At 40.8% G+C, this 17,236-nt stretch overlaps 1 protein-coding gene across 6 annotated transcripts in view; it reads right to left on the reverse strand.

The window, feature by feature from the left end:
- Sox5 (SRY-box transcription factor 5) overlaps window positions 1-17,236 on the reverse strand; it is a 627,114-nt gene that overhangs the window by 188,276 nt on the left and 421,602 nt on the right. For all 6 annotated transcript variants that reach the window (XM_036181267.1, XM_036181271.1, XM_036181266.1 and 3 more), the window contains exons 5-6: window positions 11,396-11,568; window positions 6,358-6,426 (exon numbers count right to left, since the gene is read on the reverse strand). In XM_036181267.1, coding sequence (XP_036037160.1) covers window positions 6,358-6,426; window positions 11,396-11,568 — 242 coding nt within the window. The remainder of the gene's footprint in view (window positions 1-6,357; window positions 6,427-11,395; window positions 11,569-17,236) is intronic.

The following is a 17,236-nucleotide window of genomic DNA, read 5'->3' on the forward strand; positions in this document are numbered from 1 at the left end:
AGAACTTTAATATAGTTGTTATCTTAAGAGGAATACGGGCATCACTTTTTTTAGTATGAGTTTCAATAATGACATGGACAATTTAAAAAATCATGGTTACACTCTTTAAATCCTTTACACATATAACTACGACTGTTTAATAAATAAATTTATCCCAAACGAAAGGGTAAAAGGCAAGAAAACAGGCATCAAAGACAGGGTTACTGTGGAGAGTTTACTTAGTCTTTTTTGTTTGTTTTTGTTTTTGTTTTGTTTTTCAATACAGGGTTTCTCTATGTAGTTTTGGAGCCTGTCCTGGATCTCACTCTGTAGAACAAGCTGGCCTCAAACTCACAGAAATCCTCCTGGTTCTACCTTCCGTGTGCTGAGATTAAATGTGTGTGCCACCACCACCCAGAAAATTTACTTAGTCTTAAGGCTTTGCAGAAATTTAAGGAAATAATGAGGCTAAAACTATGAAGAGGAAACTAGGAAAAATAAACAAAAAGCAATTAGAAACTATGGACAGAGAAACATTGTGTAGAAATATGTGGGATGTCCTGCTAGTCTGTCTCTTTAAATATAAATGTAAATATTGCCTGATTTTTGACTGTCAGGAAAACTTGTATGAACATGTATAGTATCATGTATTCAGAGAAAACACACAGAAAAGAGCAACAGGCTTCCAAGAGTGAGGAGAGAGAGGATGTCCTTGTCTAACATGGGCAAGTGGGAAGAGAATGGTATGCACAGGAATGCAGTGTGAGCGTGCGTGTGAAGAGACTGAAGTTAAGAGGGTCTGCTAGAATAGTGTAATAGACACTTAACTACACTGTGATGTTCCAAACAGAGAAGAAAGATGATATCAGCAAAGCGATGATGATGATGATGATGATGATGATAACAACAACAAATGATCTGGAGATATCTTTGTGTTCTTAGGGACACTTGACTACCAGAACAGTGATAGAATTATATTTGGTTTGGGGGTTTATTGTTATTTTTGTTGCTGGTTGTGAGATTGTATCTCACAGTGTAGTCTCTTCTATGTAATGACTCACTCTTTTGTCAAGCTGACCTCAAACTCATGGTACTCCTCCTGCCTCCACCTCCACAACACTAGAATAACAGATGTGAGCCACCACACTATAATTGTGTGTATGTGTACACACACACACACACACACACACACACGCACACACACACACACACACACACACACACACACTCACATGAGATAAAGATCAGGGGTCCTCATGGTTGCTTTCCTTATTTCTGGTGCCCATTTTGCTAAATAGCATGTGCTTTCGTGATAGAAATGATAGTACAGAGGTATATCAACCCACCCGTGTCTCTTCTATAGAGAGGGAGATAATGGGAATGCCTGCAGTCCTGTCAGTAGGTTATTACCAAGAGACTATTAAAGTAGAAATCTCACAGGGACTTCAGGTGTCTCTTCTGAGGAAAAGCCAAAACTGTTGACCTGCTGTCAGTCAGCTCCCTTTACTTCTCTGTAAGGACATACCACCTTCCCGCCCAAGCAGCTCTGTTTCCAGAAAGTGAAAGACAGAAGATCAGGTAGGAAGTTCATGAAATGACTTCTACTTCCCTGTGCCTTCTTCGAGTCACCTATCTCAATGTCAAGAACACACACACGGGATTTGTACTTCAAACAGTACAAACTTACCTGGAACTCAAGGGGTTAATGAATTCCCTTCTCAGGTTCAAATGCTACCTTAATGGCCTGCTGTTTATTCTTGGCATTTCCAGTCTCCCAAAGAGACAAGGTTACCCTGTGATCTCTTTGTGCTCATGTATGTGGGTCTTATTGAGGGGAGTAAAATGCCTCCGACTTACCACACTCAGGGAAAGAAATCATAAATCAGCAGGCCAGCCAAGCACGATTATGTCACCGCTAACATTATTATATTTTCAATATGGTATTTCAGTAGGTTGCTTTCTGCATAATAATTTATCAAGAATTACCCAAATTCTAATGAGCCCAGAGAACTTTGGCTCCAATAAAATGAAGGCTTTATCACAAATTGGTTGAGCCCATGACTGCAACTTAATCATTCAATCCCACCTAAGTCAAGTTGCATTTTGAATTTGTAAGCTTAAGTTCCCAGGGTGGGGGAGCAGGAACCTCATTTTCAAAGTTGGATCATTAAGCCTTAGGATATTGGTAGAATAGAAATGAATGGGGCCAGAACTTGGATGTTTAGAAGTAGCCATTATCCCCAACTTCCAGACACTGGGAAAATCAAACCTTAAGTGTTTCAGATCACAGATGTGACAATGAGAAATATGTCCAAATATAAACTTTTTGAAAACTCCTTAAAGTCCTGAAATTCCATGAATCTGGAACATTGTACTCTCAAGTTTAAAGATGACCTCATGTAGCTTGTGTTCATGTGTATTTGTGTGGACATGTGTGTACACATGTGTCTGTATGTGTGCTCATGTGTAATGCATGTGTGTGGATATATGCTTGTCTATATGTATGTGTGCTTTTGAATACACCAGTATGTATATATGTGCACATGTATGCATGGGTGCATATATGTGACATGGGTGCATGTATACATGTATATGTTTGTGTGTACATAGATATATATGCATGTTATGAATTTCCATGCATGTATATGCATTTTTCTGTATTGTGTGTTTATATGTGTGTATGTATTTCTCTGTGTTATGTGTTGTGTGTGTCTGTGTATGAATGTGATTGCATGTATGTGTGTATATGTGTGTGAATATGTATGTGTATATATGTGAATGACTGTGTGTGTATATACTTGTGTCTCTGTGTGAGTATGTATATAGATGTACACATGTGTGTATGAATCTCTATGTGTGTATATGTGTATGTGTGAGTTATCTCTTTGTGTATACATGTATGTGAATATCTGTGAGTGGCTGTTTATGTGAATGTGAGTGTGTATGTGATGTGTGCATGTGTACATGTCTGTGTGTGCGCTTCTCAAAATCATTATGTGGCTAGAGAAGACACTAAAGCTATCAGGCCCCAGAGATGCTGAAAGAACACAATTTTCCCCCTTCTAATTTAGTATGTTCTCCCCAAATGAGTCTTCTCAGGGGTGCTCCTTCTTCGGTGTCAGGACTCCCACTCCGCAGCTGAGAGCTAAGAGCCTGGGGGCCAGTGTACTAGTGTCACTGCGCTGACAAGGCAAATGTGAAGGCTGATTTGAGGGCAGCTCAGTAAGGAATAGTTCTCTTCAGAGAAACCATGGAGGTACAAGCTGAAGGGCTGAGTGTCTTCCTGTGGGTGGACTGGAATGCTCACTGCCCAGTGGACACACCAGGGGGATACAGTGCCTCTGTCCCTCCCACAGAGACCTGGGCAGAGTCACTGAGCCAGAACTGTGACTAATCCTGCTTGCTTACCTTATGGATCTGAAACAGTAACAGGGGCTTATAAATGATTAATTCTTTTTCCCCAAGAGAACACAAGGAACAATGGGTTAGAAGCTGATCAGAGCAAGAGATGGCGTAAATTACATGATTCTCTTAAAGTTCAAACATAAAGTCCAGTATGGGAATCATGAGACAAATGCATCTGAGAAGCAGCAGGCTCTCTTAAATATATTAGAGGATTTTCATACTTGAACACACTATTGGATTAACACTGTTCATAGACAAGAAAATCCATAAATTCCATCCAGTACTGTTAAAATGGGCAAAAACGTAAACTAAGGCATACATCTAAACACCTCCCCCAAAGCTACAGAAACTCCATCTCCTCAGAAGTTCCAATAAGAAAAGAAATGTGCTTCTCAGAGGACACTCAATTTGTTGTCATAGAGAAATTGAGTGGCGGTCACTTATTCTCCTTCCTGAAACGTTTTCCTACAGTGAGTTGGGTCAAGATGGACCGCCAGCCTTGGTTCATTATGGGAAACACAGAGCAACATCCACATCAGACAGAGAGTGATTTACTGTAAAAAGGAAATCAGGAAACACATTGCTAAAAAGTTATTACTGTAGAAAGTTTAAATAGAGAAATAAAGGAAAAGCCAATAACAACAGAGGTTTCTGGTTTCTCCTAAAAAATGAAAAAAAGAAAAAAGAAAAAAGAAAAAAACCTGAGAAGACAGCTTTTTGTACAATCTTTATAAATGCCATTTCATGTATTATGGTGCATTAAGGACTGGACACCACAGGTGGGAATAAAATCTCTCATTCTTTTAAGGCTAATAGGGAGCATCTTAAGAGAGACTGCTGACATATGGAGAAAGAAAGCTGGAGCTGCCATGGTCCCAGCATCAAGTTTCGTAAAGACCTGGACATGCTCTTGAGGGGAGATGAATGGGCCCATAGAAATAATTATTTGTGGCATTTTAAAATATAACATGAACCCATTTAATTCTTCTTTTAACCCCAAGGAGTTGTGTGAATAGTCTTGTCAGAGGTGGTAATCGCATTGAGCCTCTAGCATAAAATATAGAAAAAGAATATTCAATCCAACCAAAATCCTGGATTTCAGAGCAAATGTTGCTTTTAAGGGCCATGAAAACACTTCACAAAGAACTGACCCTTGGTGATTTAAGGAAACCATTTCATGTGCAAATCTGTGTGGGGTTTTTGCCTCAGAACAAGCAACTCCAGAGCATAATGTGCTGTCATTGCGATCATGAAGGGTTGTGGAGATAACATCCACAGGTCAAGAGTGATTTTAATGTGGGTGCTTATGATCCATATGAAAAGGCACTCATTTTCTTTACTTGAAAGATGTATTTCAAGTGGGGAAAAAGATGCCTAAACTAACTTCACCTTCAGAGAGACCAACTAAAGAGAAACACTGACCAAGTCATCATTCTGTAAAGAAACATGCCAGTCCTGTGTAAAACTATTGAACTCTAAGTCTTCAAAATCAGTCTAGTACACAGAGTTCAGCTATGTAACCCATGGAGAATGGCAAATGCCTTTCTTAATAGGTGGACCACTTAAATGCCTTTAGTATTTGAAACTGAAACAAAGAGTTTCGGGGCAGTCTAATCATGGCTGAGATAACTGTATAGCTCAGTGTTCCATAATATGGAAACTGGAATCCATTGTTTTGTGAGGTTGGAAGCAACAATGGAACAAACCATCTCAGAATGTGCAGTGGGGATGAATAATGCCTGTTGGTATGTTGATCTCTACAAGGTGTTACAGCTGCATTTTAAAAGAAACAGGGACAGAGATCAGAATATCCGATAAGAATTTTCAGAGACAAATGCAATTTAAGCTGTGGAAAGTTCTTGGCTAAGGCAGGCAGTGAAAGAATAAACGCTGGTCCACACACCCTAGAATAAAGTCCCAGTGGCTGTCCCAGTCAGATAAAATGGAGGAAATAAGGTGAGTAAATAAATTAAAGGCATATTGATAACCCAAATGAAGTAATTTCTACATTTGCTTCTATAATGTTCACAGTATAAAATATTATATCCTCAATAGAAAAGTTCAAGAGAATGATGAATTTCTATCCAAATATGGAAAGAAAAATAAAACCAATTTAATCCTGACTGTTACTTCCAGATAGATATCACAGAAGTCAGAGCACTGGCCGCCATGTGTCCCAGTTTTGGATGGCAGGAGTTAGGTGCCCAGCAGATACTCTGTGTCCTAACACTATGTGAAAGTTCATGGTTGCTGCCTGTTTGTTTTTTAAGACAGGGTCTCATGTAACCTAATTAAGCCTAGAACCTTAGGCAGCCTGTCTCAGCCTAAGGAATGATGGGATTACACCTTACTAGACCTCTATGCTACATGTTTTATTGATGGCATTATTTAAACTTTGAGTCTCCAAGACATAAGTGCTACCAGGAAAGGGGGCTTCAAAATAGAGAGGAAAGAATTCTGTTAAAGTCCATATCCTTAGTGCATATCAGAAAGGAAGTCTCCTCTGATGATGAATTTCATCATTTACTACCAGGGCAGATGTCTTCCTTATCAATGTCCCTTAGCATTGTGGATCTTCATAGAATAAAAATGGACTTGATTTCCCCAGGCAAGACTGCCATGAGATTTGCCACACACTGACTCATTACCTTCTCCATGCCCCACTTTGATCACAAGCAGCTGTCAACAGAACCTCTAAGTTTCTACTCCAAACCCAGCTGTACCTGAAACATCACTCTATAACGATCCCTTCTAGGTACAAGGCAGAAACTGCTGGCAGCCTGCTCAGATGGATGCGGCCTGACAAGGCATGGCCTGGGACAGAGCCACCACTTGAAAGTTGTATCACATAGATGATATAGAAATAATTGGGACAGAAAGTCCTTCCAGCTTAGGAGTCATTTCCATTAAGTCATATAAGACTAAGAAATGACAGTCTGCTTTGTGGAAGGATGTTGAAACACTGTTTCTGACCTGGATCTGTTGTTGAAGCAAGTTGATTTTGTGTTGTTGTTGCAGAAGCTGCTGCTGCTGCCTCGCGATCTGTGGAGAAACAGAGAAAACACTGACAACACAGTGAGACTCAGGGTGGGAAAGAACAACCTTCTGCCCATCAACGTTGGCTTTGATGCTGACTGATGCAAACACCACTCCACCATGAGCTGAACTGTCAGAAGGTCACACTTAAGGAGGATCAAAGAAGCCATTTCATCTCAGTGGCTGCTTACACCTCGTTTGAAGCCTAACCAGAACCTCCACCACCGTAAAACAAGGGAGGTTTCAATTATTATTCCGCACAGTGACATATCAACAGGTCCCTCTACTGACCTTGTCAATCTATAAACGAAGTGTTTGGATGAAAAGAGTGGCTGCAGGCGCCGAAGTTCCAAATAGCCCAAGGTATCAAATGCACTAGATTCCTCAATGAAGTGTTAGTTTGTTTTGTTTAGTGTTAATACTATTCTCATTTTGGCCTCCCACGAACTTCTTAAACAGCCATCCTTCACATATTCTTATAATCTGTACACTTTTGTCTCCCAGGGTCATCAATCACCTCTCTTTCTTCCATTCAGAATGTGTTAAGATCCCACCTTTTCAATCTAATCAGATGCCTACCCTCCAAGGCTTTTGGTCTTGAACTTTCTCTTTTGGCTCTATGACCTAGCACTCTCTTTTGATTCTACATTAATTAAATATGGCAGTCTTCAATGGCTTAATATAAATATGGCATTCCTTTCCCACCTGGTCTACTTTCATACATATGCGAACTGGTTCTACACTCGTTCTCATGACCAACACTTTTGTTTCAAGCTTCAGACCCATACTCAGGGGTGCTGCAACTTCAACAGGCCTAAAATTAGTTGAGATTTAGAACTGCGTATGACTGCCTTGAGGATTTTCCTCCTCAGGGAAGAGCAGTGATGTACCACCTGCTGGCCCTTAGCTCCTTCTATGTGACTCAGTAGAATACCCCAAGCTATGACTCCCTGTAGTTTTCTACTTATTTTTTGAAGAACTTTCTATTCATAGGAACACCTAAGAACACAGTGAAGGTAAACCATGGGCATGTTTTGTGTACATTTGCCAAGATGAGTGCATAATTTCTAAAACCAGGAGGTGTGGATATGAGTTCACAAATTATGAGTTCTAATGGAAACCTGGAGAAGCAACCTCTAATCTCACAAAGCTTACCACTGTAATGGGTAACTCTGCATCTTATTCTTACAAGGAATACTGACTTCTCCTATCATTTTTATTACATAAATATTTCCTTTAACTTCTTTATTAGGAAGTTGAGGATGAAAGGGAAAAGAATGGGCATGTCTCTGTGATTATATAACAGGCCATGCCATTTCTTCAAGGCTACAGACCAATGTGTTGTCTGGCCCTCACTGCTAGTACATAAGAATGAGCAGTTCCTTTCTTCTGGAGAAAGGTAAGGAGAGAGGTAGACATTGTTTGTTTGTTCATTTTGTTTTAAGAAGATTACTCACTTGCCAAGGTTTGGTTATTGTCTCTCACATTGCATTACTTCATTTCAGAGACACATGAATCTATCAAGAATCTGACCACTTCAGCCCTTCCCCTTGGCTCCTGTTCTAAGCCACAATCTAAGCTAGAAGGACATAAGAGGCTCTTATTTGTTGTTCTTTGGTTTCTGCCCTTTCTTCCTCAGTCTATTATAAGCTAGTGTCCATAGATACATTTTTAAAGACATAGCATGCCATGCTATTCATCTTTTCAAAACCCTTTTTCCTCACTCAAGAGTACAAAGCAGCAACCACATCGTGACTGAAAGCCCATATAGTTCGGTCTCCTGCTTCTCCCCTTTTATCTCCTCTTGTGGCCCTGACTCTCCACTTTTGCTGTAGTTTGCTCCCACCTTACTCTTGAACACACTGAGCATGCTCCTATTTCTCAGGGCTATTCCTGTATCTGAGCCTATGCACTTGCTATGACCTCCTATTGGGACCCCCTGGCTGGGTGGCCATGTAGCTTGCTCCCTTACCTTCTACAAGACTCTGCTCAAGTATTACCTAGTCAGTTTTCCTAAGACAGCAGCTATAACAGAGCATGACTCTACATCTGGACCCTCACTTGCAATCCTCTACTTTGTATTTCTCAATACTCAGAAAAATGTCCTGTACCTCACTGGGGTATTTTTTTATGTCCTTCTCAACTTCTAATATCTAGATGGGAACCTGATCCATATAGATTTGTTGAACAGGTAGCCATGGACTAGTGCTCAGAATCTAGTGGGAAGGCTGAAGTGATGGGTAAATACACCCCAATGTTTGTAAGGACTGTGCCAATTAGCACATGCAGAGGGATGACATCCCAGGCTGATCAGGAACTATAGAGAAAGAAGGGCCAGAACAATGGAGTTTCAAATCTCCCCCTCCCCCTCGTCATGTGTAGGCCAGGACAATATTGGCCATCATTCCTCAAATGCTGTCTACCATACTTTTCGACATCAGGTCTTTAATTGTTCTGGATCTTGCCAAGTAGACTGGGCTGACTGGCCATTGGGCCTCAGGTATGGACTTGTTTCAGCTGGGGGAGTACAAGCTTGTCTCCCCACACCTGAGATTGGACTCAGCCTTACACATAGGAGTCAAGTACTTTACAGGATGAGATGACTCCAGAGCACATGACCCCAGCCTTAGGAGGAGTGATGAAGACCTGTTAATGCAGAATGGGGATGCCTATGGCTGCTCCAGAGAGATGACTAGACCAGAGAGTGCCCTGGGTGCCTGAACCCTCACCTTTGCCTCTCTGAGGGCCCTCGTCAGGTTGAGGAGACAGCGCCACCAGGCATCTCTACCACCAAAAAGCACTCAGGAAATATTTCAGGGCTAGTTTCTGAGGTTCCAAGAATAATACCAGAGATCTCATGAAAAGAAAAGAAAATGTTCTAAAATCTACAGATGACACTCATAGATGGGTCAGACCACATGATGGAATGAGCAGAGAAACTCATTTTTATTTTAAAAAGCAAGCTGCCTCAGGTCCTTCAAAGCAAGCAGGGGACCTCTGCAAATGGATCTATTCATCTGAGCTACAGTGTGACTTGACTGGTGGCATTGGAAATTCGAGAACACAGTCAGCCAATTACAGTCACGGAAGTTGTTAGAACTTTTCAGAGGGCTGAAGCAAGAATACAGATACATCCCATAATAGCAAAAGTCCACCTTAAAGGGAAGTTATGAGGTATTTCACTAAAATTAGAATATAACTGATATAGTGGTGGATCTTTGCAATCTCAGCATTTGGGCAGCTGAGCCAAGAGGCTAAGAATATAGGACAGCCTGGGCTACCCAGTGAGATGTATGAAAATATCAAAATAATACCAATGAGGAGGAGGAGGAAAAGGAGGAAGAGAAGGAAGGAGAGGAAGAGGAGGAAGGAAGGAAATGGATTAGAAAAAAATTTACCATTCCCCCCCCCAAAAAAAAAACCCGCAGAATAATTTTCCATGAAACAGTAAAGTACCAAGTAAAAAAAGATAAAAGTGTGGAGAACACCCCACACTATTCAAATCATGTATCCTGGATATTTCTTCACTCAGGTCAAACCTGCATTCTATTCTCATTTCTACCCAGGGTCAATATTTATTAGCTCTTTTCTCCTTTCTACTCACTCAACAAACCCTAACGGTGACTCTCCATTCAGTCCTTGCCTCTCTATGTTCACAGTCTTTATCCACACTGCCTGGCTTAGAGTCTCTCTTATATATAAATATAAAACTTTTTGTAAAAGCAACATCAGGTAACTTCCTGCTTCCCCATGAGAATTCTTCTTCCCTGTCTGAATCCTATCTTCTCCTCAAAGCAAACTTAGCGGCCACCATTATTAGCCACTCTTTTTCAGAATGTTCCTACAGCAAATGTGTTCTGAACTCTCCATGGGTTGCTATTCTTTCCATCATTATACAACACCATATTGATTAATTTTGTGTGTGTGTGTGTGTGTGTGTGTGTGTGTGTGTGAATTTTTACACAGCTACAGAGTACTGCACAGACCACTCTCATGTCTTACTAACTCCCATCTCCCTACTACTCCATCTACCTGTCTCTTCTCTACAAATCTCTCTCTCATATTAATGTCCATTCATTTTGTTTCGTGATCCAGAGAGTCTGGCCAGGACTGTCTATGCGACTATGGGCTTAGACATTAAAGCCAGGTATGCTCAACATCCAGTATACAAATGAAGACAAGGACTCCTCCTCTCCCAGAATCTATCAATAGTCAGCAGTTCAGCAGTAAGAGTAGGACCCACCAGCCCCTCCAGCATCCATGACTAATTGTTCACCAAGACTACTGTGGGTAACTACAGTTATGCTAAGTTCACAATCACAGTGGCTGTGTCAACTATGGAGGATGACATATCACACAGTTCTTTCCTGGGGTTGCCCTCACCCCCAAGTAAAACTACAACTGAAGATTGAGAAGTATGTTATGTGGGATGCTTAGGGACTAAAAGCCTTTGGATGTCCACGGTTTTTGCTTTGTTCAGGTTGTTGTTGCTGGATTTCTCAATGTCTGTGCATAAGTACTAGATTATCTTTGGAGAGGTGAACTGAACCTAAAAAGACACACATATATTTGTCTTGAACACCTTGCAACCATGTCTTGAAGATAATTGTATACAGTATGTTTTGTGCTCCTGGGCCTTGGTTGGGACTCACCCTATGTGTCTAGCTGTCAGATTTCCCACAGATGGCATCATGCTGGTGCTAAAGGTAAGTTTGAGTTTAGGAGCATTTCAGGCATTTCAGTGCAGTTTTCAGAGATAGGAAAGTCAGCCCATCCCACATCTATATTTCCACCAAAGTAGTGACACAGTGTCTTCAAGCAAGGGTGGAAGGGGTGTCTGCTTTTTGTCTTTCCCTTTACTTTCTAGGGACTGGGAACAGGAAGATGTGCTATGCCGCTTCCTCTACTGAGAACAGTATTTACCAAGAACAGGCAGCAGCTGGCTGAGGATCCCCTGGTCCCCAGTCTCTCTCACCTGCTCCTGCTGCTGCTTGGCCAGCTCCATCTGCTGGCGCTGTTTCTCTATCTGAGATGCAGCCAGTTTCTTCTGCTCATCATGGGCAGCCAGGAGTTGCTCTCGAAGACTGGTCAGCTGGTTGATCATCCCCATGAGCTGTCGTTCCTTCTCAGCAAGGCTCTCTGGAGTCCCTGAGAAGAACACAACAGTAAGACACACAGCAGAAATGAGAAGGTGGCCATGTTTCAATGACAAGTATATTGCTGTAGACAGAACTAGATTGACTATAAGTTTGGTAGTGATAGGGAAGGCATGCACCTACCTTCTTTTAGGTTTTCCTTCAGCAATGAAAAGCAATTGTTATCTACTTATCAAAACTACCAGAATGAGGCACAGGAGAAGGCTCAGTTAATAAAATGCTTACTCTGCAAGCCCGAGTACCTGAATTTGATCCTCAGGTCCTAGCCAAAATGTCAGCCCAGGAATCAAAATGTGCTGTGAAGATGGAGACAAGGAGGATCCTGGAGTTCTTTCTGAACAACACTCTAGTCAATCAGCAAGCTCCAGGTTCAGGGAGAGACTAAGTTGTACAAGTAAGGTGGAGGGTATATGAGAAGGACATCAGGTATCAACCACTGGTCTCTGTAAGCATAAGCACACCTGTGTACATGTGCTGATTTGCATGGTTGTGCATGCACACATAAGCATAATGGATGCCATAATAAGCAGACCTTCTGACATTTTTATAATAAATAATCTATAGCTTTCTTATCTTTTAGGAGTAAATTACAAATTTCTAGCTAACATTTTTGATTCTTAGGTTCTATGATGGGCCTGTAGGAAATAAAAAGATGCCTGAGCCAGAGTTCTTGATCTTTGCATTTTGTTCTAACTAAACAGGCAAGACAAAAACCAGGAAAAATTAATAGCTGAATTATGGTGAGATCAAGGCATTATCACCGATAAGATCCACCTTTCATTTTTCAGTGAGACTTGTTTCATTATTTTTGTGTCTGTCTGAGTATACATGCACATGTGTGCAGGTACCCCAGCAGTCAGAAGAGAATTCTGGATCCCATGGAGTTCTAGGAGGTTGTGGGCTACTGATATGAGTAATAGAAATTGAACTCTAGTCCTCTGCAAAAGCAGCAGCACTCTTAACCACTGAGCCATCTCTCCAGTCCCTCAGCTACTTATAAATCAACCAAGAAGATTCAGCATGAGAAATTCTTTATTGATATAGGGGAAACACCTTGGATTCTGAGTATAGCCTAGTAACAGACCACATGTGATAGTGACTGAGACCCTGGATTTATCCCCAGGACCACAATCAAGGAAGGAGCTCTATGACATAGCCAACTAAGTCTGAGATCATCTTGAACTATTTCAAAAACCAGAATACAGTTGACAAGAAAAGATTCAAGCTTGAGAATATAACAGATTCCCACTGAGTGGCAAAATGTGGTTGGCAGATGAATATCACCTTAAGTTCACCCAAAATTATACACAGATCTAGGAACTGACAAGTTATGGTGGTCATTTAAAGGAAGGGTGTATAAAAATACTTCAAATGCTTGCACATCTTAAGTCAGGTTCAATACTTGATAGCTCAGTAATGTGTGTTACACACCGAGACAGAAGTGAGGCTAGCTGAATTGTTCTTCTAGAACTCATGTGAGAAACAAGACCCCTATTGTAAAGTGCTAGCTAACAATAGGGCAGGATATACTCTTTAATTACACTGTTCACTTTAAACAGAAGACACTGAATACTGCTTTAATGATGCATTTGCCACCTGTGTGCATAATGAGACGGATCTACTGCACCTCAGTACCCTTGCCAGCCAACTGAACCTCTCCCTACAAGTTTACGAAGAAAAACCACATTTTTAAAGGAAGAATAGCTACAGTGAGTTGCTCATTATCAGGTCCCTTCTTGAAAAGGAGACAAAACATAAACACAGTTTCTAAATATTTATAAGGAATATACATACAGAAAGTGATTAGTGATTCTGTGTGGAGGTAAAGTAAGACTCATTATTTGTGATATTTCATTACCATTTATTTATCATTTCTATGTACATATATGCAGGTGTGTGTGTGTGTTCAATAGGTAGTCTACACTAGTGTATGCCTATGTGCATATTTGCACAAGTGGAAGCCAAAGACTTGGATGCCTTTAGATATAATCAAGTCAGATGGATAACTGAATCTAGACTTCAGCAATTCAGCTGGACTAGCTGGCCAGAAAGCTCCAGGGATCCTCCTGTCTCTGTTGCCCTAGTAATGGGATTACAGGTGCATGCTGTTACACTTGGCATTTTTATGCTGGATGCTGGTCACCAAGATTCATGGCCTCAAACTTGTGAGGTGGGCACTTTACCAACTGAGCATCTTCTTAGCCCCTATTGATAATATTTCCTAACTTGAACCCTTAGCTTTGTTTATGGGCAGTTGGTTAATTGATCATCCCAATGAAATTAATATATCTCAGAAATTTGTATTCCATCACAACCAAAGACATCTTAGCATGATTCTATCTTAGCATTAAATAGTCCAAATATATTCAGATCTTAGCATTAAATGGTCCAAATATATTCAGAAAGTTTTTCTCCATGGAAATATTCATTTGACATCATGATGCTACATTACTAGTAAAGCCCCAAATTTGAACACAGTCCAAAGCATGCACCCTTCTGTTAGTAGTCAATGTCATGTCTAAGGGTACTAATTGCTTCTAAGTGATCTCACATACAGAAATACGTATCAAAATGTGGTAAGAAATATAGATACAAATAAATTACTGTTTTAAATGTAAAAACCACAAATTATCTAAATAGCAAGTCAGAAGAATTACACAGCAACAGGACATCTATACTGTGGAGTACTCTGTAGTCATAAAAAAGCTATTTGAAGAATTATGACATGGGATTCCTTAATGATAGAAGTTCAAGAGTTTGATATAAATGAGGCATCTGTATTAACACTCACCTCTATGCATGTTTCCACTAAAGGGGAAACATTGGTAGGAAACATTCTAGGTGATTAAATTGTACATTATTTTAAACTTTTCTTCAAATTTGCATATTTGGTAAATTTCTACAGTTATATTTTCAGAAAATGTATCTCACCTAAATATTCAGCCATATAATTTAGGTGCCAGGGAGGCAAAGTCCATTGGCACAAAGCAGCACAACACCGAGGTAGGAAGGAGTATGGGAATCAGTGATCAGACAGAAAAGGCTAGCAAAACCATGTAGATAAAATATTTCACATTGAAAATAAAATGTTTGATTTTTACATTTGATTCTAACTTTGTGAACCTCGAGCCTACTCCAGTGTGCCTTTCTTCTCTCTTGTGCTAAAGATGGAATCTGGGGCCTTGGGCATGCACAGTCACATTCTTCCAAGGAGCCACACCCAGCCCCTCACTACTTATCTAGCTCCCCAATTAATTAATCTACAGCTACTCCCGGTGTGTCCAGGTTATCACTGAGTTTCTGAGACACCTTTATACCTTGAGCTCTTCACTATGACCTCAGCTCCTCCCCAGTGTAAGCAAAGCAAATAGTAAATGCCTGGCAGACAATAAACCCTTGAACTTTGTCCAATGAATGGCATAAAGAATAACCCCCCTCAATTTTGACTGTTCCCATGTTCATCCACTGTATGTTACTGTGTGTTACATCACAGACTGTACTTGTATTAAGATGATCACAGTATCCCTAGTTGCATAGGATACTATGGGCTACCAAGACAGAGACTAGAGGCTTTTATTTCATAGGTACTGCATAGGATTCCAGTTTGGGTTTCTGAGACTTTAGCCAAGAGGGCACAATTGTTGCAGTGATCTCAGTTTCTATGAAATTCCTAAAGTAAACCAAAAGGATAGGCTTGATGGCTGCCCTTCCAAATTCTCTTATTCTTCCTCATGGCTGTTCAGTGCATAAAGAGGGCTCACTGAGTGGTCTGTGAACCAGAAGAGGCCCTCAAAGAGTCAAACAACATTACAGACTTAAAAAAAAATGAACAACAATAACTAAGTAATATTACCTAGGTCCTGGGAAGACTCTGGAGGTGCCCTCACTGGAAGAAAAAAATTCAGCAGCTAGTGTCTACTGCTCTACACCCAGAGAACCTAGAGGCAAATAGTGCAACACTCCAGGAGCCACATGGCAAGCAATGGTCAGTTTCCTCTGATTCCGAGCCATGGAGCTTATTCCCTGTGTTTCCAGGCCAGCCAAGAATTCTTGTGTCTCAGCTATCAGCCTCTGTGTGTTTGATCTATGGTAGTGTAGTTTTAGCACACTTGGAATGAATGCTCACCAAAGGTCCAAAACATCCTGTGTCATTTTGTCTAGTTACCTAATAACCAAGGTGGGACAGTCCCATATGTTCATGTAGGTTCTACCAAGGCAATGTGGGTCAGAGCACTTCTCAGTGTAATAGAAGCGATCCTAAGGCCTGAGCCCCAGCTCCAATTTCCCTGCCTTGGTAAGGGGTACAGTCTATCCTGAAGCCAGGTGTTCCTCTTCACCCTTTGTCTGTGTCACTTTCCTTGTCAAGCACCCTGGAACAGAGCACACATCTTCTCATAGATCTTCATCTCTACTACACTTGTTGACCCCTGACATGCCTCTCTAGCATCATCTACATAGTAGTTCTCTATCCACCATACCAGAGTCCATTTACCTAATAAAACCCAAATGCCAAATGCTCAGTGTTTTATGCTTGGAAGAGGACATCAAAGCATGTCACACAACTCACAGCAATAACCACCCATCCCATCCTTAGTAGATGCAGGATGGTCTCCCTCATGATTTATACCTCACAAATGTCTCTAGAAATTTCTTAGCTTCCAATACTCATTTGAGGGTTATATTTATGTACAGCCCAGCATCAGGGCTACGTTCTGAGAAACAAGTCTTTAGGTAGATTGTGTTGTGTGGCAACATCACTGACTGTACTTGGATAAATTAAGATGACCACAGTATCCCTAGACAGCAGCATCTCATGGTTGCAACTGTCATTTTTGTAGCCTAAAGTTGACCATAATGTTGATAGCTAGTGAGACAACTGCTTCCCAGGACTGGCTTCTTCCCTTCAGTGAGTCACATCTATTGCACAGCTCCTGTGAGAGTCCCCCTAATATCATCATCATCAGTTTTAAATGTTAGTGTTACACACAGGGTTACCCAGAAAAGAATGGTTGCCCATAGCTTAACTCTATATGGGAGAGAAAACAAATGAATAAATATTCAGACCCTCAAGATGGAACTTGAAGGCCAGCTTCTCTGATAACCTCTCTTAAACATTGGCATTAAAGAGGTCGTCACACCCTGCTGCTTGTCAACCACTATTGTGTACTGCATTCTTACTGACTTTCTGTGTATTATGTAACCATTGGATTAGCAGCTCTATGACAGCAGAACATCAGTTTATTCTGTGCCTTTAGCATCTACAAAATGAGGCCCCGTGTGTCCTGGACACCTGATATTTATTAGCTAGATGAACAAAACCAACCCAAGGAAAGTCAAAAGGTTGCACAATTCTGTCTACAAGGATGATTCTTCAATTGATCTTTATTGTATGCTAACAAGTTCTCCTTGAAATGATTGAAATTAAAAAACAAAGAATCAAAAGGGGATTGGAGAAAGAGCTCAGCAGTTAGGAGGGTCTGCTGCTCTTGCAGAGGAGCTGACTTCAATTTCCAGCAGTTGCACAGGGCAGCTCACAACTGCCTGTAACTCTGCAGGACCAAGTGTGCTTAACTGCTGAGCCATCTCCCAGCCCTCAATAAAGACAGCAGATTTTCACTTTCATAATTTAATTTAATTTAATTTAAATAAATTTTATCAAG

This window comes from Onychomys torridus, chromosome 3 (genome assembly GCF_903995425.1).
Source record: "Onychomys torridus chromosome 3, mOncTor1.1, whole genome shotgun sequence".
NCBI lineage: Eukaryota > Metazoa > Chordata > Mammalia > Rodentia > Cricetidae > Onychomys > Onychomys torridus.